The sequence below is a fragment of the Fusarium sambucinum genome, chromosome III (genome assembly GCF_050947815.1).
Source record: "Fusarium sambucinum isolate potato_lamoka chromosome III, whole genome shotgun sequence".
NCBI lineage: Eukaryota > Fungi > Ascomycota > Sordariomycetes > Hypocreales > Nectriaceae > Fusarium > Fusarium sambucinum.
In genome coordinates this window covers 5,634,240-5,656,818 of record NC_139292.1, presented here as the reverse complement: position 1 = coordinate 5,656,818, position 22,579 = coordinate 5,634,240, and the positions used below count along the sequence as shown (strand labels likewise).

General features: G+C 48.1%; 6 protein-coding genes across 6 annotated transcripts; all 6 read right to left on the bottom strand.

The window, feature by feature from the left end:
* Positions 1-124: 124 nt before the first annotated feature.
* FSST1_012059 (RNA 3'-terminal phosphate cyclase-domain-containing protein) lies at positions 125-1,394 on the bottom strand (the record flags this gene model as incomplete). The annotated part of the gene is made up of 2 exons (XM_083235251.1): positions 125-1,209; positions 1,259-1,394. The coding sequence occupies 2 exons, from the start codon at positions 1,392-1,394 to the stop codon at positions 125-127; spliced, it is 1,221 nt and encodes a 406-aa protein (XP_083081755.1).
* A 1,746-nt stretch (positions 1,395-3,140) lies between these two features.
* FSST1_012058 (uncharacterized protein) lies at positions 3,141-3,898 on the bottom strand (the record flags this gene model as incomplete). The annotated part of the gene is made up of 3 exons (XM_083235250.1): positions 3,141-3,441; positions 3,491-3,597; positions 3,644-3,898. The coding sequence occupies 3 exons, from the start codon at positions 3,896-3,898 to the stop codon at positions 3,141-3,143; spliced, it is 663 nt and encodes a 220-aa protein (XP_083081754.1).
* Positions 3,899-6,113: 2,215 nt separating this feature from the next.
* FSST1_012057 (uncharacterized protein) lies at positions 6,114-6,816 on the bottom strand (the record flags this gene model as incomplete). The annotated part of the gene is made up of 2 exons (XM_083235249.1): positions 6,114-6,489; positions 6,545-6,816. The coding sequence occupies 2 exons, from the start codon at positions 6,814-6,816 to the stop codon at positions 6,114-6,116; spliced, it is 648 nt and encodes a 215-aa protein (XP_083081753.1).
* Positions 6,817-8,912: 2,096 nt separating this feature from the next.
* Positions 8,913-9,299, bottom strand: FSST1_012056 (uncharacterized protein; the record flags this gene model as incomplete). Its single annotated transcript, XM_083235248.1, has 1 exon — positions 8,913-9,299. The coding sequence occupies one exon, from the start codon at positions 9,297-9,299 to the stop codon at positions 8,913-8,915; it is 387 nt and encodes a 128-aa protein (XP_083081752.1).
* Positions 9,300-12,279: 2,980 nt separating this feature from the next.
* FSST1_012055 (glycosyl hydrolase family 61-domain-containing protein) lies at positions 12,280-13,209 on the bottom strand (the record flags this gene model as incomplete). The annotated part of the gene is made up of 1 exon (XM_083235247.1): positions 12,280-13,209. One exon carries the CDS (start codon positions 13,207-13,209, stop codon positions 12,280-12,282), a length of 930 nt encoding a protein of 309 aa, XP_083081751.1.
* Positions 13,210-16,407: 3,198 nt separating this feature from the next.
* Positions 16,408-22,314, bottom strand: FSST1_012054 (Sec63 Brl domain-containing protein; the record flags this gene model as incomplete). Its single annotated transcript, XM_083235245.1, has 1 exon — positions 16,408-22,314. One exon carries the CDS (start codon positions 22,312-22,314, stop codon positions 16,408-16,410), a length of 5,907 nt encoding a protein of 1,968 aa, XP_083081750.1.
* Positions 22,315-22,579: the final 265 nt, after the last annotated feature.

The following is a 22,579-nucleotide window of genomic DNA, read 5'->3' as shown; positions in this document are numbered from 1 at the left end:
CAACTAATGCACTCCGCTCAACCAACACTTTAATTGGTGTTTAAATTTATTGAATCAGGTTAATATGCGCTCGCCATGAACTACTATTGACTCATAAGTATGCCCTATTCCGAGCCTAAAAGATCTATTTCATTGATATACCTGCGCCTTTGACTAGGTCTCCTTTATTGTAAAACTCCACGTTCGGGAGCATCTCACTAGCAACCCATCTTGCTGTTTGTGAATGTAGCGAACCATAACCGAATGGTTCATGTGTTTTTTCCTTTCTCATTCTATCGTCTCCAATATCAATATTTCCCATATCATCAATTAGCGCACCAGAAGATGATTCGTCTGGGCCGTCACGCCGGGGAAACGAGGAATATCCTTCGCAAAGTGCCTGGAACACGACCATTTGGTCTTGAAGATGAACGTCTACTTGACCCCCAACCTCTGTCTCTTTATACAGACCTCGGCATAGCTGCTTTGACACCTGATCCGTGAATCGATCCCTGTTATTCGTCTTCTTCGGCAGAGATCCGAGCCAGTCGTGTCCCCATCGAATTCCAGATGTGGAGTGTGCGACGAGGAGTATGTACCAGCGTGAATCCAGGTTCGTGTCTTCAGTAAGCTTGAAACATATTTCAGTTGACGGGAACAGTTCTTCCAGATCTTTTGTCAGTGATGCCTGGAGTTTCTCATGCACGCTACCAGGCACCACCATGCTGACACCGACTGACTTGACCTCGTAGGATTGGGGGTATTTTAGTTTCTCCGGGGCCTTGTATCGCAGGCTCTGACCAATCTTCAATGGGTGGAATTTCAGACTGATTTGCCCTCTGGACTGAGGTCCCATGCTCCACCCACGACGCTCCAGTGTTCTCTCTACCTGGATGCTGAACCGTTCTTCTAATGTTGGCAATAGTATCTGATCCAGATATTCAAAACTGAGGGAAAATGAGACATTTGTTCCGCCGGAGATTTGAAGCTCAACTGGTTCCTCAGAGTCATTTCCCGCAAAGACCAAGAATGGCAAGATAGCTTGGAGTATGAGAAGAGTACTTGCAGAACCCGACTCTGCGGATACTTTGATATTGCGTTGGTGTAATTCCGTGGGTGTTCGTCTTGGTACGAATGTGACAGTCTTGGATCCTACACTCAGGCCATCAACGTCTGCATCGGTTACCTCCGTAAGATACTGGATACTGGTGACATGCTGGCTCTTGAGACCTGAAGGATATTAGCCAGTGATGTCGTTATAAATCCAGACATCACCCACCACCGCCGCGGTCACGATTTCCTCTCACGTTGGTGATTGTGACCGCTTGCCCTGTCAAAGCAGCTATGGCAATCGCAACTCTAACGACTTGCCCGCCACCCTCACCCGTTCTTCCATCCAATTCCACAAGCTTCATGTTACCTGCGTTGAGATGGTGGGAAGCTTGTGGCGAGATGGGTTGATAGGTTGTGGTTGTCTTGCGGAAGGTTGGTTCAGGCAGAAGTATCAGCCGCGAAGTTGTATCGCAATGAAAGCAGCGTGAATGACTCCGAGAATTGTCTAGTGACCTAGCTATATATGATGTTGATACTGATTCACCGTTTAACTGCTCCTCACTTTTTGTGACTCATTTGCCGAACGAACTAGCAGCTGCAAAGCTAGGCAACAAATACTTTCCAGTGGCTGAATTGACAAGGAATATGGGCTTTTCACGATTAGTCCAATGTATTTTTATATTCAAAGAGAAAGATGAGCCGACGGGTGGCTAATAGTATGTGTCCTCTGCGGTTGATTGCTAAGCCCTTCGGTGAGACCGAGACCGAAATTGAGCTGACGGGGCTCAGTATTTTCGTGTTCAAAACTGAGGTTTTGACAAGATTACCTAGGTATATAAGAAGCTAGAGTACCCGAACTTCTTTCTCTTGGCTGAGTTGTGTTTGGCGGCCGAATAACTGCAAGTGTACATAGTGGACAGCTGAACTGAATCGGGGATGGATGTCGGCTCCCGGCAGGCAAAGTGGGACCACCCGCCGCGGCCGGGGCTCTCTAGTCTAACCCCGGACAACAACTTAACGGACCCTGAAGTGGCTTGTTCATAGTGCGCGATGATTTCTCTCATTTATTATTCCCTGCCCCTCCTGTTTCGTCCTTTATCTATATCTCTTTTCAAGTCTTGTCGTCCTACGTTGAACTTGCCTGGTCCTTTCATTTTGCCCTTTCAGCTGTGTTGCGACAAATGCATGATCCCAACAGACCTGCAAACCTGCAAGGATATCACTTACACGATGTCGGCATCCCCATGCGATAACTCAGCCTCATGATGATCACTTTCCTCACTGCAGCAACGATTGGACGTCATGATAAACTCGCCACGTGTAGAGATACACTGCGCAGGAGATAAGTGGCGACTTTGGCCTATCATCTTTGCCAATTGGGACCGAGTTACAGAAAAGATGAATGGTTGTAGGCCACAACATCCTACACAGCCTTGACTTACGAATAATTGCGTAAACTCATCGTCAAGGCGACTGGCCTGGGTTTTGCAACAGGGCTGGAGATTGTTAACTTGAAGAAGAAGAAAGGCATTCAACAATAAAAGTGTGAAATATACAAGAACTATTCCAGCCTATACCCAAAGTTTTTCGCTCGTTCGTTTCAGATATACCAACTACTGAAACCCTGCCATAAGGAAGACACTTCAAACTCAGACAATTTAGGAGCAGGCTATACCCAGATAATTCCGAGAAAAGAGAACAGAAAAAACAGTCCTTGTCAAAAGGCACGTGCTCCCCTTTTCCACGTTAAAGACTTTATCTTCCTCTTTTCTTCTTCTTCTTCTTCTTCTTCTTCTTCTTCTTCTTCTATTCTTTTTCATCTATTATGCAACCGCCCGATGCAAGAAGCCTGCCTGCCTGCGTCTGTCCCAGTTCCTAGTCGTTGTATTGTAATGCAGTGCATTGCGCTTGCCAACAGTGGGAGGACACCTGCCCTTCGATCGGCGTTTACGTACGAAATGGATTTCGGAAACTGCAACAGCCCCAATCAGAAGGTGCGGATGGAGTGGAATATCTCTACTCACCAATCATCTTAGTCCTCCAGCACCATTTCTAGTCTTCGCAAAACATGCTATTTCACGAATAGATATCAACCACGGATTCCGGAACTACTCGTTCTTCTCAGTATCATCCGAGAGCTCGATATAATCACCGGCTGCAGGAGTACTCAAAGGGGCTTCGGAACGGAAGGCAAGGTTAACTTGCCGAAGGGCTTGCTCGATGTCACCAGACCTTTTGCCCACGCATGTATTGGTAACTCCAGATACCCAAAGAGCGACATTTGCTTGCAGTTGGGGAACCTTTTCGTCGTTCTCTTCAACGTCCATGGGGTTGGAATTTTCATCTGAGCCGCTTATAACCTGGTCCCGGCCTTGGTCATTCTGTTTAGCACCGCAGCTTTTAACGCCACTGCCATGATTAGCACCTCGCTCGTTATGGTAGAGAATCACAGCATTACCTTTCACCACTTCCTTGTTCAGCGTCGATACGAGAAGGAGAGCCCATACAGTCGTCCTTGTTTCGACTGTATTCCAGCTGGCCGACTCCACTGGTACGCAAGGCAAGCTGTACCTGTTAGCGAAGTCTTGGAAACATCTGGTGAACCGCGTACGAAGTCCCTTGGAATGCCATCTTGGATTGCCATCTGGGTAGGGTCGCCAGCTGCAAGCTCGTCATCGGGCCCACAAGGGTCGTCGAGGACAGTCAAAGGTGTCTCGCCCAGGCTAGGGGGCTCATTTCTTATTCGAATTTGCCTCTGAACCCTCCTGCAGCTGATGCAGATCCGTTTTGTGTCTTCCAAAACACACAACTGGGAGTATGCTATACACTCAGGAATGCGGTCATGGAGCTCGCTGTTAGTGTACATAGCGACAGAGGTTAGAAGGGATAGTCGACGACGCTAAACTGAGACAAGATGGCAGTTTTCTCTGGTTCTGATACCAGTGGCCTTTCTCGGCGATGGCGGATGGGACGTTCGATCGCCAAAGTAGGGATATCGCCAGCCTTTGCGGTCAGCTCTCAAGTGGTAACCCTTCCCAATGTCGTAAGGGGGCACGCGAGGCGGAGTGTCACGGAGACTTCTACAGCCAAGCGTGTAGGAGAGCGATGGAGTAGACGAGGTACTGCTAGCAAGTGAGGAGGTGGCGGCACGTCCTGCTGAGAGTCAGATAGCTATTATCAGAGCGTCTTAGGATGCACACGACAACTTTTGAGAGTTGACGGGGAACCACCAGGAGATGCTCGATAATTGAACCGCGGATGGAAAAGAAGGTGTTAGTGTCTGTGGATGATTTCGATATCAGCTTCGAATAAAAGCTGGAGCGGGAGACAAGACAGGCGGCTCCTTATTATCGGCCAGTAGGAGGAGCCCGACAAGGGTACTGCTGCAAAGACAACACGAACACTAATCAGTCTGGGGATCTCGAGCTTCTGTTGGAAGACATTGGAGTTCTCTGGGGAATTACTGTCGACCAGAAGAAAACGAACACCGGTCTCCAATTTGCCGGTGACTTAGCTATCTCCTCCGATTGTGCACCGATACCGAGTCGATTATGGCTCCGAAACGGTTTGGTAGTTGATCAGGGCCAAGGCAGCAAGGCAACTCACGGGCATGTATCGACTGATTGGAGAGCCGACGATGAGGCTTCGCCATACCTGGGATTTGTAGACGAACAAGGCAGACAGCGTCTTGATGTCATGATGGAACTCCCGAGCAAGTTTATGCGACTGTAGGGGAACGAAACAAAAAGCGGCAAAATGGAAAGAAACGACAGAGAAAAAAAGGGATAGGGATACAGAAGCCACATGGACAAGGTGGTTCGAGAATTTGGTATTGTATTGACCCTTGATGGGTCAGTAGTGAACAATCCAGAATCGGTCGCCATGAAAGCTACACCAGAGTTTCCAAACAGTGGTAAAAACATGAAAAGATTCAAGAGGGAGAAGCGAAGGTGGAATTGCACAGCTACTTAACTTCTCCCTCCCCCTTCGAGCCATCTCTGCTTCTTGCATATGACAACCATCATATGCGCATGACGGACTCGCAGCTTTTATTCAACACTGGCGAAATTGGTGCGAGACCCTCTACTGTGTTCCCCAGCGGAGGAGTTGGTGGCTTTCATCCCAGTCTCAGCTCAAGCAGGCTGTAACTCTTCAACACACATACCATTTCCGAGGTACCTGGAAGAACTGGAAACCACTGTACATACCTGCAGATCAACCAACCCTCGTTAAATTGTCGGTTTAATGCCCAGAAAGTCACAATACAGGACCTGAAGCCGTTGTTGGGCAGACTCAACTGAGGTAAATTGAGGTTGTCCTACTCCTTGGACCGTCGCTGATCTTGCAAGGATCGCATCACACGTCCACCGATGGTATAATACATGCAGCGAAGTCAGCTTGGATAGCCTGAACCAGCAATGTCGAGCAGCCCACGGATAACTCTTTTGGTCAATAATGTCTCGATGGGCCTGTCCTGCACACACACGCTCCTTGGCCGACTGCCACCAACAGCTGAGACACTTGCAGTAAAGTGGCGCCTCGATATTTCTTATTTGGATTGATGCGCACACCAACTATGACATTGGTGTATAGCAACGTTGTCTTCAATGGAACGATTTATCTTCAACTACTGGATGGAGCATAGATGCGAATCTCCATGTCTGTGTGTGTTACAGGTGTCGCACCATTGCTTCTAGCAACCAACAACTCTGTTGGAGAGTTTGCTTTCAGTCTGGAATTATACCTTCCATCTATCGGCCCCCACACCTTGTTCCTAACAGAAATTAAAACAAAGATCAATGTTATTGATGAAGGTAAAACTATAAGTATATAATATCTATACATGTACAACTCCAGCGGCCCCGAAAGAAACGATCTTGAAATCATCTTCGATATTGGATGAAATCACCAATAGAAGCCCGCAAGTTATACGCCATGAAGAAACCAGAACACACCAGGACGAGGACGAAAGTAATGGAAATAGGCCGTCAATAGTACCCCCCTGTTTAAACGCCAACCAAAAACACAGCATCAAAATCCAATATGGGTTCCAGTGGGGTGAGATGTTGACTCCAAGGAATTCACCAACGCCGGGCCCGAGAATACTTGCCGTTATGATTGGCACATTCAACTGCTGGTGGATAGTCACGATAGTTCGGGTCGATACGTTGTGGATAAGGCCATGGTGTACCACCTTGCAGGACGTCTTGGGCTGAGGCATTGAGGTTGGCACCATGGGAGAACTGCATTTCAAAATGAGTGATGGCCCTGGCAGCAGAAGTGATCGCACGTTGCTCAGTGTCACCAGCGTACGACGCATAACGGGTTCCCGGATGTTGCCCAGAGTCAACGAAATGAGCAGTCCTTCTACGAGGGTCGTCGAACGGACGGTGGCCGTCTGGGAGGGTCACCCGGCCCTGGGAGTCGATAGGGTCGTCGTATTGCTGAAGGCCACTGCTTCACTCGAATTAGCAAGTGCACGCCACATTTTTAAAAAGTTTCAATAACGTACCTGCCTTGATATGCCCAGATGGTTGACGGGGCATACCCTTGGATGTCTTGACATGCAGATATATCTTGATGTCCTTGGACCAGATAGGTTCGGCCGTCCATCATGTGCGGTTGCATTTGAGGGCGACTTTGTGGAACTTGTGAGATCTCTCGCGAAGCAGATGCAGGGCATTGTGTTTGCCGTACATGTTGTGAGTGCCGCTGGACCGTGGTTGTCCATGAGCGACGGGTCTCATCTGAATATCTCCTGTGAGGATCGGATGGAAGATTCATGATCGAAGTCGAAATGATCGATGAGAAAACATGAAAAAATGGACAAGAGTAAATGACGAAGAAAGAAAGGGGATCGCGGTTCTTTTATATGGACAAATCTTTGAGGCGATGGAACCAAGGCTGATCGCATGGCGGAATATGAAATTATTCGCAAAGCCGACTTTGACAATTACCTCTCTGTCTGTTAAGGGGTTGACGGTCGTCGGGCACGAACACTATTCAGACGCCTACAGCGGCAGGTAACTGCTGCCTGGATAACGATGGCCAGCCATGCCGGAGAGAAGAATGCCTAGGGTGGCATTGCAAGGAAAGCTTCGACACACTGGTCCCTCAAACCATACGGGAAGCTGTCATGGCCTAAGTAAACTCGGGTCGAGTCATCAAAATGCATCATAATGCCCGCCTCGACTTGTGGTTTGCTGGCGCCGACGGGATCGTCTATCACGAGATACATTGCTTAACAGGTTATTTTCTTGAGCGGGAAAGGGCATAGCTCGGGCAGACCCTGATGACGCATTGCTGATATCTTCGTCGGGGGTATGGCTACCTACTTATAAGGCAGGCCGCCTGGTGCGCCAGAAGGCAACTACTGGGGGCACATAAGCATATTGTCTTTCATGAGATCATAGGGGCACGAGCCTTTCCAAGAATCTCTAGACCTTACGACATGTACAATCTGTGGCTGGGACGAGATAACATCACCGAAAGGACGCCATGGGGCTCGCATTGTTATCGATTGACTGGTGAGCGACGAGATGGGCGACCCTGAAGAAGAACAATTTCTTGGAAGCCTCGAATTTGCCATCGGATCCAAGGCTATGTTGAAACGTCAATCAGTCCCACCTAGTTTTTGCTCGTGACACAGCTTTGTCGTATGTGTAGGAGCGAGGTGGGAAAGAAATAAACAGTTGATGATGTCGAGAAAAGAGGGGGCTTCATTATCACAGTCATGTGCGCGCCAACATCTGAAGGAAGGACGGCGTGGTTACACCATCTTGCGCGCTTATGTGTATGCATATTTTGTTGTTGCGAGGATGGCCAACGCTTGTTCCATTAATGATCTTCTGGCCGACTGTCCAGCAACAAGAAGCCAGTAGATCCCGGTCATTCACCGATTTCTGCAATGTTTGCTTTTTCGTGGTTTCTGCAGATGCGAACCAAGCTCTATGATGCCAAGGAAAACGGTTGTAATCCCTCGACGGTATCATTCGGCTATTCCGAACATGCAACACATTTAACAGTTGAGATGTAACTCTGACCGGGGTTATCAAGGCCGTTGTGCGGCTGAATGCATGGAGTTCATTGCTACGAGTTGGCCCATGTACTACGGATTATGGGGGGGGATTGAGAGAAAAAAATCCATCTGGTTGTCTCGGACTTGTATCGCCAATACGCTTCTTGGGGCTTAGCATCGAGGAAGAAAATAAGGGATAGGGACAGTGGCTGGTTCGATTCCGTGGCTTTCTTGCTATATTCAACAGGCGCATTGAATTGAGAGATTTCTTCTTGATGCTTGTTATACCCCGCCCGAGTACTATTCAGGATATGCTCTTGATTCTACCTAGTTGCTCAGTTGCTGCTGGCTGAGCTGAACAGGCCTGTCTGATAAATATTTACTCCCACAGCTACTATCCGTAGCACCCGAAGGGATCTCAGTATCAAGAACTGCTGGTCTGATAAAGGTGCATGCATTTGAAACGATGCATCAAAATCAGAAATCCTGCCTAATTCTATGACAACACGAACCATAACAGTCCTTGCAATATATGACCTGAATTTGGGGGACAAAGGCCGAACTGCCCAAGCTGAACTCGGAAAGGCAATTCATTGAATTGCAACGGGAGAAGCCATACGAAGTGCGACGCTCTGGTCAATTCCCCTTGCAACTCTGATATCGAAATCATATTATCGATTTAGACTGTGAATCAACGGGAATGGTGGTTTTCTAGCTGTATGTCAGACTGGATTCGATTTTAAATGAAGGAGCGGGCGGCTTACAGATTCTTGCATATGGTTGTATGTGTCTCAACGGAGGTATCTGGGCCCCTGGGTTGCAGGTCAACCCCTGGGAACAGCCACCAGAGCGTCCACTCACATCAGTGTCTCTCCATAGTCTGCTTTATTGGTGGTGGTGGAGTCGTGTCTTTTCGTTTAGCTTGAGTCATGGTATTATTCTCCGTCTTGTCCCGTACAATCTTGAAATCTGGGGAATTGGGTGACCTGAATGCTTCCCATGGGCGGTCAATGTTCCACAACCAATTCGATATCTTGGGAATTCTGGTTTCGAAAAGTGTTTCTTCTTGGATTGTACTTCCAGTAAAGATGGCGTCTGAATTGGCTCGGCTACGGCCTAATGTCTCGGTGCCAGCGGTGGGTGCATTGCCGCTTAGGGTCTTAGTGACCACTTGCCGCTGATAAACTGAAGTTGGCGAGTTCTCTCTCTTACCCATGGGTTTCATGTCTTTCAACTCCGAGGTGTCCATGATTTGTCCTGGGTAAGCAATGCAAGTGTCGATTGCTGATCCTTTCTCTTCATCAGACGTTTTTTCGACTAATCCTCACGAGGGTTTCTATACTTACACGATCGAGTGCGGCTCAAAAACGCCCAGCTTTGCTTTCACGTCTATCTCAGGCAGTTATATTCATGCCCGAAACAACAGATGGTGAGAATCTAGGCACCTCAAAATTCTATAGGTGTGAGTGTCCTCTCTAAAGCTTGCTCTACACCACTGCGCCCCAAAGGTTGAGGCCATCTCTATCCAACCAACAAATAATGTCCGGAAATCGACCGCAGTTTCCGCTACCTTGCCGTTAGAATATAGTCATACGAGAATCACACAGCCTATTGTCCAGATACATTGACGACAGATGACCATTTCGCAAGGAACCTACTGCGTGAGGCAGGCTACGATAGGCATTACATTTCGCCCACAGTTAACAAACGGTGATCAGTTCACAGTTGGACGATCTATGGCCAATCCATCGATCCTTAATGAGTGAGAAAAACTACTCATGAGAATGATTTGACCAAGAGACATACCAGACACTGTTTTTGTGTGTAGTGATCGCCATCTTTGTGACTGATTACTCGAGCCACGACTGACCCATCAGCAAGCATGCCAATTCTTCTTCTCATCCATTGCAAAAGATTGGATAGATGACTGTTTTGTAGCCACGCCCAACGGTGATTTGGTAGTACGGGAAGGGCATCAAAACTGCCCGGTTTTCAGCCCAGTATGAGCGAATGCTCAGGGACATGATAAAGCATAAATGACATTGCAGACAGTATTCATACTTCTTTGTACGATTATTCGATATATCTTTCGGCATCAAATCGGCAGCATGAGAGAATTCTTACCGGGCAAACAGGGTATCATTTTCTATTCTACACCCTTCTTTTTCTCTGAGCATTGTAACGTAGGTACATTACTAATAACAGCGACGGCAAACATCACGCAGTCTCATATAATAAGAATCATAGTCTGGCCACACGTTCATATTACAATGTCCGAAGACGAGGGGTGTCAAGCGGTTTGGCACAAACTTTCGGGCATTATCCGTGCCGCCGTCTGGTTTCTTTTCAGATGTAAGTGTGTGTCAATGAGGCACCGATATAAGCTCTCTTTCCGATAAGGCGACCGCATCTACACAACCTTATTTGAGGATTAATCCATATCATCCAAAGTCATCCGGGAGGCGTAGTCGAGCAGATCAAATGGACTCTAGTTTGCTTGACACAGAATACACTCGACGAGTCCGATATCAACATTCAAAGGCCATGTAAAATCCATACATGACACTGGATAAGTCACCCGCAATACCGCTTTCCGAGGCACGTACCGCTCAACGCCTTGCTGTGCTACACTAATACTCTGTATCGTGGGTTCTGTCTAGCACGGTTTCTACTGATTCTTGGATTGGCATGGGAGTTTTTGACTTGTTCAATTCGCCATACAGTGTCAACTACAACTCAAAGTGCTGGCTGTATAGGCAATATTGACTAAAATACAGTTGTGGCTTACAACTTACCTACTTCAACAGGTGGCCGATCTGCGTCAGAATGAGATATCACCCTAAACTTGCCGAGTGAAAATCAAACAAGAACAAAGTGATTGACTTGCTACAATTGCAGAGGATGGCGTGTGGTTAATGATGAGCAACCACTATTGGCTGAGGCAGAGCCTCAGTGACAATGTGATTCCTTGCCCATGGATCGACGAATCAGATATTCACTAACAAGCGAGTATGAGGTTAAACTACCGAATTGCAACGACTAACACGTGTCAGACTTGGAGTAGTCGTGCTACCGCGGTGGCCCGGTCAAGATCTGTCATTTTCTTCGTGATACGCGATCGGTGAGCGTGTGACATCCAGCAGAACGGATCAAATAGATTGTGTTCGACAGGAGACAGCGTATAAGCATGGTGATTCCCCCGGATTGCAGTCCAATACTCCTAGTCCAGTCTAGGCTGATCAATCTGCCTGCCGTTCAACGTCAAACAATAAGCCCAACCCGTTAGGCCGCCATAGGAGCGCCAATCAATACAAATTATTACCACACAAACTCTCAATGTGCTGGCCATTTAGACCAAAGTATACATATCCTCTTAGTAATTCGTCTATAAATGTTTGGTTAAATGGTATACTGATGCCCGAAATACTATTGAGTGCATCTGCCTGTGATTCGAGCGATCAAGATGGAGTTGGGCAGAGTTGGCTCGTGGCCCGCACCACTCTGACCAGCTTAGAACCCATATCGACCTGTCAGCTTCTCCTTTATATGGTATCTCGCAATGCTTCCTTAGATATCATGTATCCTTTTACGAGTTGGATTGTTGATATGCCGAACAAGCGCGAGTCTGACAACTCGTCAGGGGCCAGGTTTTATGTGGAGAGATGTGGTGATAGGTCATCTTTAAAGTTGACTCTCACTTGCGAACATTTAGGCAATCCGGGCCTTCCGGCGTTCATTGGTCCTGCTGTCATAGTTTTTGTAGCTTGTATTAGTCCTTGCCATGAACGGTGCAACGCCGCTGAATCCACGTACCTATGCATCAGCGCCCAACTTGATGATTCTTTACTTGCCAGAGATAAGCACCCAAATCTAACGGATGTTTCGTTGCAGTTTTACTGTCATGGTTTGGGGTCAATATCAACGATCATTTGTGAAGCTTTTACAGTTGAAAGACTTCGAGAACATTTTACATCATGAACATCACAGACAGAGTAGGAATAAGAGTGTTTTTTTTTGGATCGTCGTAATAAAATTTATACAAGAGACTTGCCTCTGAAAGGCCAGAGAACATATCTATATAACAGAAATTCATCTATAAAAAGATGCAGTTTAACCGCCCTCCGCTAGGGAGAAGCAAGATTGGTGTTTTGCTAGCAAACACGAGCATGTTAACGTCCCGGACGTATTGCAAATCAGCCAGTGTCTGTATGGAACTGTTTTCGAGTTCTTTACAGAGCCTTGCGGGCAGCACGGCGGGCACGGCGGCGGCGAGAAGCGCAACCAGTCTTGGGAGGAGTGACGGGAGTGGAAGGAGCCTGAGTAGGGGCAGCGGCCTCGTCAGAGGACTTGACAACAGTGGCGAAAGTGGGAGTAGGGGCGGGAGCCTGGGTCTCAGCGGCGGTAGGGGCAGGGGCAGCGGAGGCAGAGCCGGAGCCGGAGCCGGAAGAGGTTCCCTGCCAGACCTTGGGTCCGGGGAAAGAGTAAGACTGGGCGTTGTAGACGTCAAAGATAATACCCTTGTCGGTGTAGGTGTAACCGGTCTGGAAGTCGAAGTTCTCGTCGGGGACGGCAGTGCCAGATCCAGTGACCTCAACCTGGGCGCAAGAGGGGTAGAACTGGGCACCGCGGGCGCTGTTTTGAGAGAAAGCGACTTCGGCCTCGTGACCGGCAATGATCTCCTGGCGGATGATGTACTTGCCAGCCTTGAGGCTGGAGGGGAGAGTGAAAGTGGCCTTGCCCTCGTTCTTGATGAGCTTGTCAACAGCCCACTGGCCACCCTCGAGACCCTCCTCAGCAATCTTGGTCCAGATGGCACCGGTACCGTCGGTCTCGGTGTAAGGGGCGATGTAGGTGATGACGGGACCCTTGTGAGATCCGTCAATGATATCGTCACCTCGCTCGTTGTGGTACCACTCGAAGGTAACCTCATCACCGGCCGCAGCGGAAGCGAACTTGGGAGCGGCCTTTCCACCGTTGACGTTGCAGACAATGTCAGCGCTGGTCAGGTCCTTGACGGGGTTGTTGTTCTCGGGAGATCGGATGTAGGTGTTGCGACCATCACCGAGGTCCTTTCCGTTGACCCAGAGGCCGTAGACTTGAGCGTGGGCAGAGACGGTGGTGGCCATGGCCAGAGTAGCGGCGGTAGCAGTGAAACGCATCTTGATAGATTTCTTTGTTGTTATAAAAACTTGTTAGGTGGTAGGTAAGGATTGGAATGAAGCGAGGATTCGCAAAAGTTGGTTTATATGTTGTTTAGAAAGAATGAAGGTTTGGCACAGCCAAATTGAAAGAAAGTGAAGATAGTTGAGAAAAAAGAAGTGATTTTGCTACGACGAGTGTGGAGGGAAAGAAAAGAAGACATGTTGGAGGAGAGTGAAGCCAACTTATATATCAGATCTTGAGTGTCTTCTCCTCCCTGGTTGAGAGTTGAGTTGCACCAGCCAACGAGGAAACTTCCGTCCGTCAGTCCCGCTAGAGAGGAGCAGATGCAAGGATCAAGGAAGACAATTTCATCTGTTTACTGTAAGTCTATTACGCGTATCTACCTAGTTGTGCCAGTGACCAGGTATCTCAGGAGAGGCACTTCAGGTCAACGGACCCTTGCAGGAGTTGAGCGTCTCGCCTTTGGGTGCGTACCCCATAGCAGGCCAGATACTGATAGACGGAAAAAATAATCAACTGTAAGCAGCATCAGAGAAGCGGAAATTGAAACCCTGGGCCGCTTACACAAAGACCTCGCCTGTCAAACGAGATAACCAAGGCGTTTAACCTTAATCCTTGTCCCACCACGTTTGAGCCTCACAGTTGGACTCGACATGATTGGTTTATCCGGACAACGGTGAAACTAGACACCTTTTGAGTGGTTGCCTTTAATGTTAATATCGGAGCAAGATTCTATAGTGAGATCTCGGTGCGGTGGCGACCCCTGATCTCGGACCCCTGTCCCTGTCCCTGTCGACCAACCCCAGCAATTTGAGCAGTTGCTTTTTTCTTCTTCTTCTTCTATCCCCCGCTTTTTACACCTGAAACTCCAAAGAACCATATTCTGTACTCCGACTGGGGGATAAATTCTTGGGAGGCGGCCCGAAGCATTTGACGTGCGGTTTCAAGGGGTTTCCAAACGGAAGGAAAAGTGAAGAGAGCATCGGACGACAGATGAAAAAGTGAAAACAATTGTGTTTCGACATGTTTCTTGTCCACGAGATTCTATCAAGATATTGTAAAGTCATTGATTTGATACGCTTCAGGTTTGCAGTGTTGGAATAGATGCCAGTAAAGATCACGTATACAAGTAAATAACTAGTGAAGAAATGGCGTAGTATTCGGCACATGGCTGACATTATTAGTACATGTGGCATATCCTGTGACTGACGATCACTAGGTGCCATCAATTACAAGCATGTATATGCTTCCTATGTAAGCTTGAATTTGTATGGGAAAAACCAAGTGACTGGCAGCTTGACAAGGGTCTGTTTTAATGTATCTTTCGATGCAACCCAAGTATCGTAACCTCTACCATATTGAGTTTGAGGATGAGCACTAAAGGCAGTTACCCTAAAGTATGAGTGTAGATCTGGTTTGAATAACACAAGGATAATGACGCATGCTTTAATTGATATATCGTGTCAGAAATATTATTAAACTATATATAAATAATTCTTTTAAAGGTAATAAATGTTATTTGCTTTGCAATATGAAAAGTAAAGCATTGATAGTTCAAATCTGGTGCGACAGGTAGTAAGTACTTGCAACTACCTTCAATTATGCATAACAAGCATCGAATAAAGCATAAATAGGGGATAAAAGTAATGCAAGCTAGGTACTTTAGGCATTGCGGCCCGAAAATGATATTGCCGGAAAGGCGTACCGTTAACCGAAATCTCCTCGGCCGATTGCTTTATCAACGCCCCGGAAGGCGTCTCGGGAAATATGGGTCTCCACGGAGCCTACTACGGAGAATAGAGGCACACACTATTCAGAGGGTAGGAAGAAGGACTCGACTAAAACAGTTTGACCGAAGCCAATACTTACAATGAAACTTCCCTAGGAGTAGACAGACATCTAGGCAGATCAAGAAAATAAAACCTGGGAGCGTATTAATGACACTTACCTGAGTGCCGTCGATTATTTTTCAGTTTATAGCTACCGGGTATTCTCTTGTATCCTGTGCTTGAAGATCCCATCTCGCATGTTCCCCAAGATCCGACAAGTCGATTATCCTGAACCTTCAAGCCCCGAGGCGGGGATACTTTGTAGACGGGCTTTTCATGATGCTCGCCAAGGCAAACGACGTCTATTGCTTCATGTCCAACATGATGCGAGACATCATTATGGACCAACCAGATCCAGATTTGGGACACGTCGAGATCAATTTTTTGACAGAATCCAGGACCTGCTGGTGGGCACATGGATATGTTGCGGCTCCATCGATTCAAGACTATGAACAAGTGCGGTGCCGGTATCTTCGCTCGACAGACCCAGAACTACCCCAAGTCGGGAGGTCCTTACGGAGCATCTACCGAGATCAACAGGCGTCTTGCTACGCTGTTCGATCCTTTTGCAGCTGCTCACTCATGTTATCGAAATGCGCAACAGTTGCCCTCATTTTTGAGCAGTGGAATGGGCGGCTGTTCCTATTTCTGAGCATACAAAGTACAAGCTCAACGATGCCTGGCTTACATTCTATCCAAAGGGCATTCGTTATAATTGGGACAGACGAAACCTCGTCGAGTGGAGACTCCATTAGAAAACACAAATTACAATTGGTTGGAGAAGAGAGATAAGGGTACCTAGTTATTGCCGTAATAATGTACTTCTGCAACAATGGTGGGAGTGCGTGGCTTCTTACCAAGACTCGGGGGCCGTCCTCAACGAACTTGCGCTTCCCAGTGAACGTGAAGGCCTACAGTGGGCCATCAAGTCCTTTCCAAGCCATCCCGCGGATAGCGAGCGCCCAGTTCTTAGTCGACGAGATCGAGATGAGTATGTTGCGCGCCTGGTCAGAAAGGGTTGCAGGTATATGGGTGGCCATTATTGTGATATAGCTTGGCGGTGTTTGGCCTGGGCCAACTATACAGGAGCGAATCCATTCTTCCATAACGATAGGGGATTCAAAGAACATGTGGGTGTGGTATACAGCCCGCACGGGTCTGTTATGTATATTCTGTCGTTCTGACATATCGAAAATTTAGAACAATGTCTACAGTATCACGTATTTTTTTCTTATCAGAGCTTCCAAATCGTACATGACATGACAAGATCCAGTGAATACTACTCATTGAACATCAAGGAACAGGGTATATGATTCCCTACGGAATCAGCTATTGTTGTATCTGCTCGAAAATATGACTTTTTTCTTAGTTTGACCCAGAGGCCGCTGCCTTCTTTGACAGCACAGAATCGTCCACGCTTGGCGGTGCAGGAATGTCCACGCCCTTGACTCTGTACTCTAATCCTGGATACGCATCGCTGATAACAAGAACATCTAGCTTGCGGGCTTGTCTAGCCTCGGCCGGGGGAAGCTTGATGCTTGTCTTGGCTGTAGGCTTGCTACCAGCCTCGAGCTTGCGATTGCCGCTTGTCCAGCCCACACGCTTCACTGCGATGACCTCGTCGCGCGATAAATCTGCAACGACAACAAACCAGGACTCTGTTTGAGGTTTGGGGAACTTTGGCGCATATATGCGAGCCTCACGCTCCACAAGTTGGTTCAGACGCTTCAAGCTGATCGTAATTGAGAGAGCCGTGGCTTCGGCGATAGAGACCTCCACGTTAGGGAGAATAGACACCGCACGAGCAAAGCGATTGTGCTGGCTGGCAAGAACACCCAGCTTCTTAGCAAGTTGAATTGCCTGCGGCTTTGTCAAGGCGCTTATCTTGGAAAGTGGTGTGTCGTTCTTAACGTCAGGTTCAATATTAGGAAGAATCGAGACTGGCGCGTCGGTGGGCCAACGAGCCGCCTTGACGGACTGGAGGACCGCTATCATCTGCAAGCAACTTGAAAGGTAGCCCAATTCTGTGAGAACATCGATAGAAGCCTGGACAATACGAATAGCCTGATCGAGTACACTGGTCTGATCACCGACGTAATCAGTGATAGGAAGTTCAATCTGGGACATGTGGGCCTGGAGAAGTAGGAATGCCTTCACATGGGGGTCCCACATGGGAAGTCCAAAGGCGTGGCCAGGGAATGGCAGATTATCAGAGAGGGTGTTGTTGATGAGATCCTCGTTGTGGCGCACAGGAAGTTCATCGTATTCAGTGGCACGAGACATCCAAGACAGGACGTCGAGGAAAGAGGCCTGTGCCTTTGCATACTTTACGAGGTGGCGGATTGTCTTGTGCGATAGGTAGTAGTAACTCATGATCTTGCCCAGAGGCGTGGGATCAACATCGCCGTTGGGGAAAACTTCGACACACTTGGAGTCGGCGAGCTCGTTTAGCGACTTGTTGACCATTTCAATCATGTAGTCATTCGCGAGCTGCTGAGCGGCGATGCTGTTGTGCTCTTCAGCCGAAATCTCCAAACCGTAGTATGAGGGATTCTTGTGCAGCCGGCGGAAAAAGAATGTCCAAGTGAGATAGTCGAGCGCATCCTGTTTGGTAACAATGGTCTCAGATGAGACTTCGGCGCACAGATGGTTGTCTAAAACGGTGTGCAAAGAGGACTCGACTGGGAAACCTGTGTGAAGGAAGTGTTTGTAAAAGTCCTTTTTGGAGTCCTTGGTAAATATACGAGCAACCCCTGAATTATCGAACTGGGGACGGCCAGCTCGTCCCAACATTTGCAATACATCGGTCAAATCCATGTCCTTGTATGCTTCGATCTTGGCGTCGAAGAATTGAGTGCCCTTGACAACGACCAAGTGCGCAGGCAAGTTGACACCCCAAGCAAGGGTACTGGTGGCGACCAATATCTGGATCTTGTTGTTCAAAAAGAGCTCTTCAGCAAGCTGGCGATCTGACTCGACCAGACCAGCATGGTGAAGGCCGATACCGAAGTTGATGGCTTCCTTGAGTGCGTCGTCTTTGACTCGAGCAAGGTTGAGCTGCAAATCCTCCTCATCCATGTGAAGGAAGCGTCGAGGGTTATCCTCCATACCACAAAAGTTGATAAGATCCTTGGCGGTCAGACGCGTCTGTCGTCGCGAAGGGACAAAGACAATAACAGGTTTATCAGGACTGTGGTTCTTGACAGCCAGGAAGGTAGGGCGGTTCATCGACTGCATCAGAGGACAGAAGCCCCTGACTTCCGGGAAGCCGTCAATATAAAGCTCCAGAGGAACAGGACGAACGGAATGTTTAAAGTTAAAGAGACCCTCTTTAACACCCAACCAGTTTCCAAGATCTGTCGCGTTGGCGCAAGCGGTTGACATGCCCAGGAGCCGAACAGCGTTCTTGGTAGAAGAAGCAATGTAGTTCATACGAGACACAATGATTTCGAGAATAGGACCACGGTCACCCGCCAAAAGATGAATCTCATCAATGATGACCAGGCTGACCTGCCGAACGTACCCTCTTGTCTGCCAAGAACGAGAAATACCATCCCATTTCTCAGGGGTTGTGATGATGATGTCAGCATCTTGAATAGTCCTAGTATCAGGTGTATTGTCACCAGTCAACTCTACCAACTTGAGACCCAAAGGTCGTGCCAGTCTCACACCCCAGTCCTTAACACGCTCGCGGACGAGCGCTTTCATAGGGGCAATATAGACAACCTTTGACTTGGGTCTTTCGCGGAACGCCCACCACATAGCAAGCTCGGCAGCTACGGTCTTTCCACTACCGGTAGGTGATCCAAGGAGCACATTGGCGGGGGTATGGTAGAGAGTGTGGAAGATTTGAGTTTGCATAGGGTTGAAGAAATCAAAGCGCTTGGCATACAATTCTTCTAATTCCGGGTTCTTTAGCGCAGATATGGGCAATGGTTGCAAGTTCAGGAGTTCAGTATAGACACTCTCTGTATCCGGACGAATAAGATGTTGGAAAGAGACAGGTGTGACGGTTTCTGCACCCAACCATCTGTCTGATACTGCTCTCACATAAATCTGACTAGGGAGGGGATCTGAAAGCGGAATTGTAAAGTTAAGCTCATGGTCATCATGCAACTTTCTCCTGTTGAGGATAAAAAACTCGTGGTGATAGATCTCTGAGGTTTCAGAGTTCTCAACCCAGATGTAAAATGACTCTGAAGTTCCATGAATCTGATCATGCCATCGGAAGTCAGGAATGACGTAGAGCTTGATGCGCAAGACATCTCGGTTGAGTGGTGCAATTTCAGCCTCAACGTGAACTGTAGGGAAGTTGTTCAGGATCTTCGCGATGTTCTTGCCAGCACTCTGGTTATGGATCAGGCCTCCAATCTCGGCAGGCTCCATGTCTTTCATCGTCTCGATGGTCAAGTGTTCCTTGGTATCGAGTTGGTTGAGAACAGATTTGGCAAGGTCGAACTGATGAAGAGGATGTTGGTAGGGCCAGATGCGCTTTTCAATCGATTTTGCCAGGGTCAGAAGCACAAGGCACTGGTGACCCCATCTACGGTTGAGGGCAAGCATAAAGAGTGCTCGACAGATACGTCCAGACTGCTGAGCGACGTAGTTCATATCGTTGGAAAGAGCAAAATCTTCAGGCTGTGCCTTGGAGATGTAAGACTGGAGGAGGATATTCGTCTTTGCTTGAGGAGTATCGATACCTCCATCGACATCGCAAGGAATAACCTCTCGTCGCAGGTGGGTCAACTCTTTCTCCTCGCTATCTCTGGATTGAATGTTGTCAAACTCTCCACTCATGCTGATCATTTTCAGAATATCTGCTTCAGTAGCCTGGGGCTGCATCATAGCATTGAACACCTGGACACTTGTGTGCAGGATGTAATATTGACTGGCGATTCGTCCAATATCTTTACTGCGAAGTTCCTCTGTCCTCTCGTTGTAGATAATCATCTGACATTGCTGCAGAGTTTTGGCGGCTTGAATAGCGAGTTGACGGCGTCTTTGAACCAGGTTTGGGTCGTCTCGGATCTCTGACCATTCAATACCGTAAGACATCGGGCTTCTCTGCATACGCACAAAGAGGTAAGAGTATCCAATCCACTGGACAGCATCGGGAATGGAAGTCACAGTACCCAGTGAAATCTCGGCGTTCAGGTTGTCGACTAACTTCGTAGAGAATTTGGATTCAATAGGCTGCTGTTCAGTCACAGCGGTCAAGTAATGGGTAAGTTTATCATGGGTCGTGCAAATCATGCCGATACCAGTATCCTCAAATTGAGGACGACCGGCACGACCGAAGATTTGCAGCACGTCTAAGATACCCAAGTCGACAAACTTACCATCCTGGGCGCTATAAACCTGAGTTCCCTTGATAACAACTGCAGCAGCGGGCAAGTTAACACCCCAGGCCAGGGTGGCGGTACAGCAAAGGACCTTCAAGACGCCTTCTCCGAAAAGTCTTTCCATTAGGTTTCTGTCAGATCTCGCCATACCAGCATGATGAACACCAATTCCCTTAGACAGCAACTCTCGAATCTCCTTGGACTTGGATTGTTTGATATCACGAGACGCTTGCTCGAATCCAGGATGATAGGTAGGATCAAGCAGGTCTGCACACATGGCATCAATGGCTTTTTGGTGCAGCATGCGTGCTGTAAGCTGCGTATCCCTTCGTGAATGGACAAATACCATGACTTGGTGATTACGCTCAAGCATTTCTTTGACCTTGTCAAATGCCACCTGGTCCAAGTTATCTCTAGATTGTTTTGTGCCTGGCTTTCCTTTGACTCCAATAAAGTGTTGCTCAAGAGGAACAGGGCGGAAGGATGCGTCGAAATAAAACAGACCAGCATATTTGTTAACCTTGAGGAAATCGGCAACATCGACATAGTTAGGTAGAGTGGCACTGAGACCGACAATTCGAATGAGAGACTGTGTGCTCTCTACTTGTCGTTCCGTTCGAGCGACAAGTGATTCCAATACAGCACCTCTCTCGTCGTGGAGCATGTGGACTTCGTCAATGATGAGAAGTCGGACTTTCTGAACGAGTTCGGTGTCTCCAGTACCCTTTCGCGTAACAACATCCCATTTCTCAGGGGTGGTCACAATGATTTGAGTCTGGATGATCTCGGACTTTGTAAGTTGCATATCTCCAGTGTACTCTCGACACTTGATACCGAGCCAAGCCAGACGCTTACCCAGCTTGTCCGTAACTTCGGCAGCGAGAGCCTTCATGGGAGCAACATAGACGATCTTGAAGTCATCGGCGTGGACTGCGAACTCGGTTGCTGTCGGGTTTTCAAAAGGGTTGGGCTCAACATTCTGAGCAACGGTTTGAAGGATAGTAAGCATGGCGGCATCTGTTTTACCAGCACCAGTGGGTGCACAGATGAGCATATTCTCGCTGGTTTTGTGAGCGACAGGATAGACGAGACTCTGCATTCGGTTGAGTGTCTTGTAACCCTTGAATGTGTTCCGACACAATCCGTTCAACTCTTTGATGGGAATGAGTCGCTGCCCGGGACCCAGGGCACCCTTCTTTCCGGCTGGAATAGAATACTCTTCATACTTGTCGAATGACAGTCTCTCGCTCCCAACTGGCAGCCCGTACTTCTTTCCAGCATAGCTCAATGTATTGCCAGCATTGTATGCTTTGTAAACGTGGGGGTACTGGGGTTCTTTGGAATGGGCCGGTGCAAGCGTTGCAGACTTGTGAGCTTGGTCTTGACGGCGCAAGTTTTCTTCGCGTTGAGCTTTGTTCAAGAGTCGAGGCCCGCTGGAACTCCCTTGGCTCTGCTCGTTGACAGCAGAGACGATTTCATCCCTGTGTCCGAGGATCTCGATAATGAAGTCAAGGTCGTCGAAGCCAACCAAGTCAGTCAACTGAATTTGAAGCTCATCTTCAGAGCGGCCAGAGTTCAGAACACTTATGATCTGGCTCTCGAAAACACCAGCCGAGAGACCATTCGTGGCGGCAATGGCTGAACACTTAGTCGCAAACCATTCAGCACCATAATCCGCGGCGCCTGTTGCATCGAAAGCTTCTCCATCGGCGAAATCGCTGCTCAGAGCTTCCTGGTCATCATCTGAGATAAAGTCCCAAACGTCTTGGCCGCTGTTTCCGCTGGAATAGCCGCCAAATTCATCCTCATCAAGATCATCATCAACTGTTCCGTTCTCTTGGTGGATTTTGAGGTTGGCGATGGCCTCTTGCATAGCTGCAAACTGCTCCCGCCACAGCGCCTCTGCAGCGCTCAGTTGTTCGGATGCCATGATGTAATCGATACTTAATCCTCGTGATAGCTTTTATTCCCGTAGCCTAATGGCGGACTGGTTAGACCACAGTTTGCCGTATACTGTGATGCAGAAGGACGTTATTCTGCTGCCTATGTTGATTTTGACGTCCTTTTGATCTCAACCTTGACAGGACTTGCTCGTCGAAGATTGGCTCATGATGGTGGATGTGTCGGACTTTCAAAGAGTCATACCGTGCATCAGTAAGTGGACAGAATAATACCCCACTAAACAAGCCCCCCGC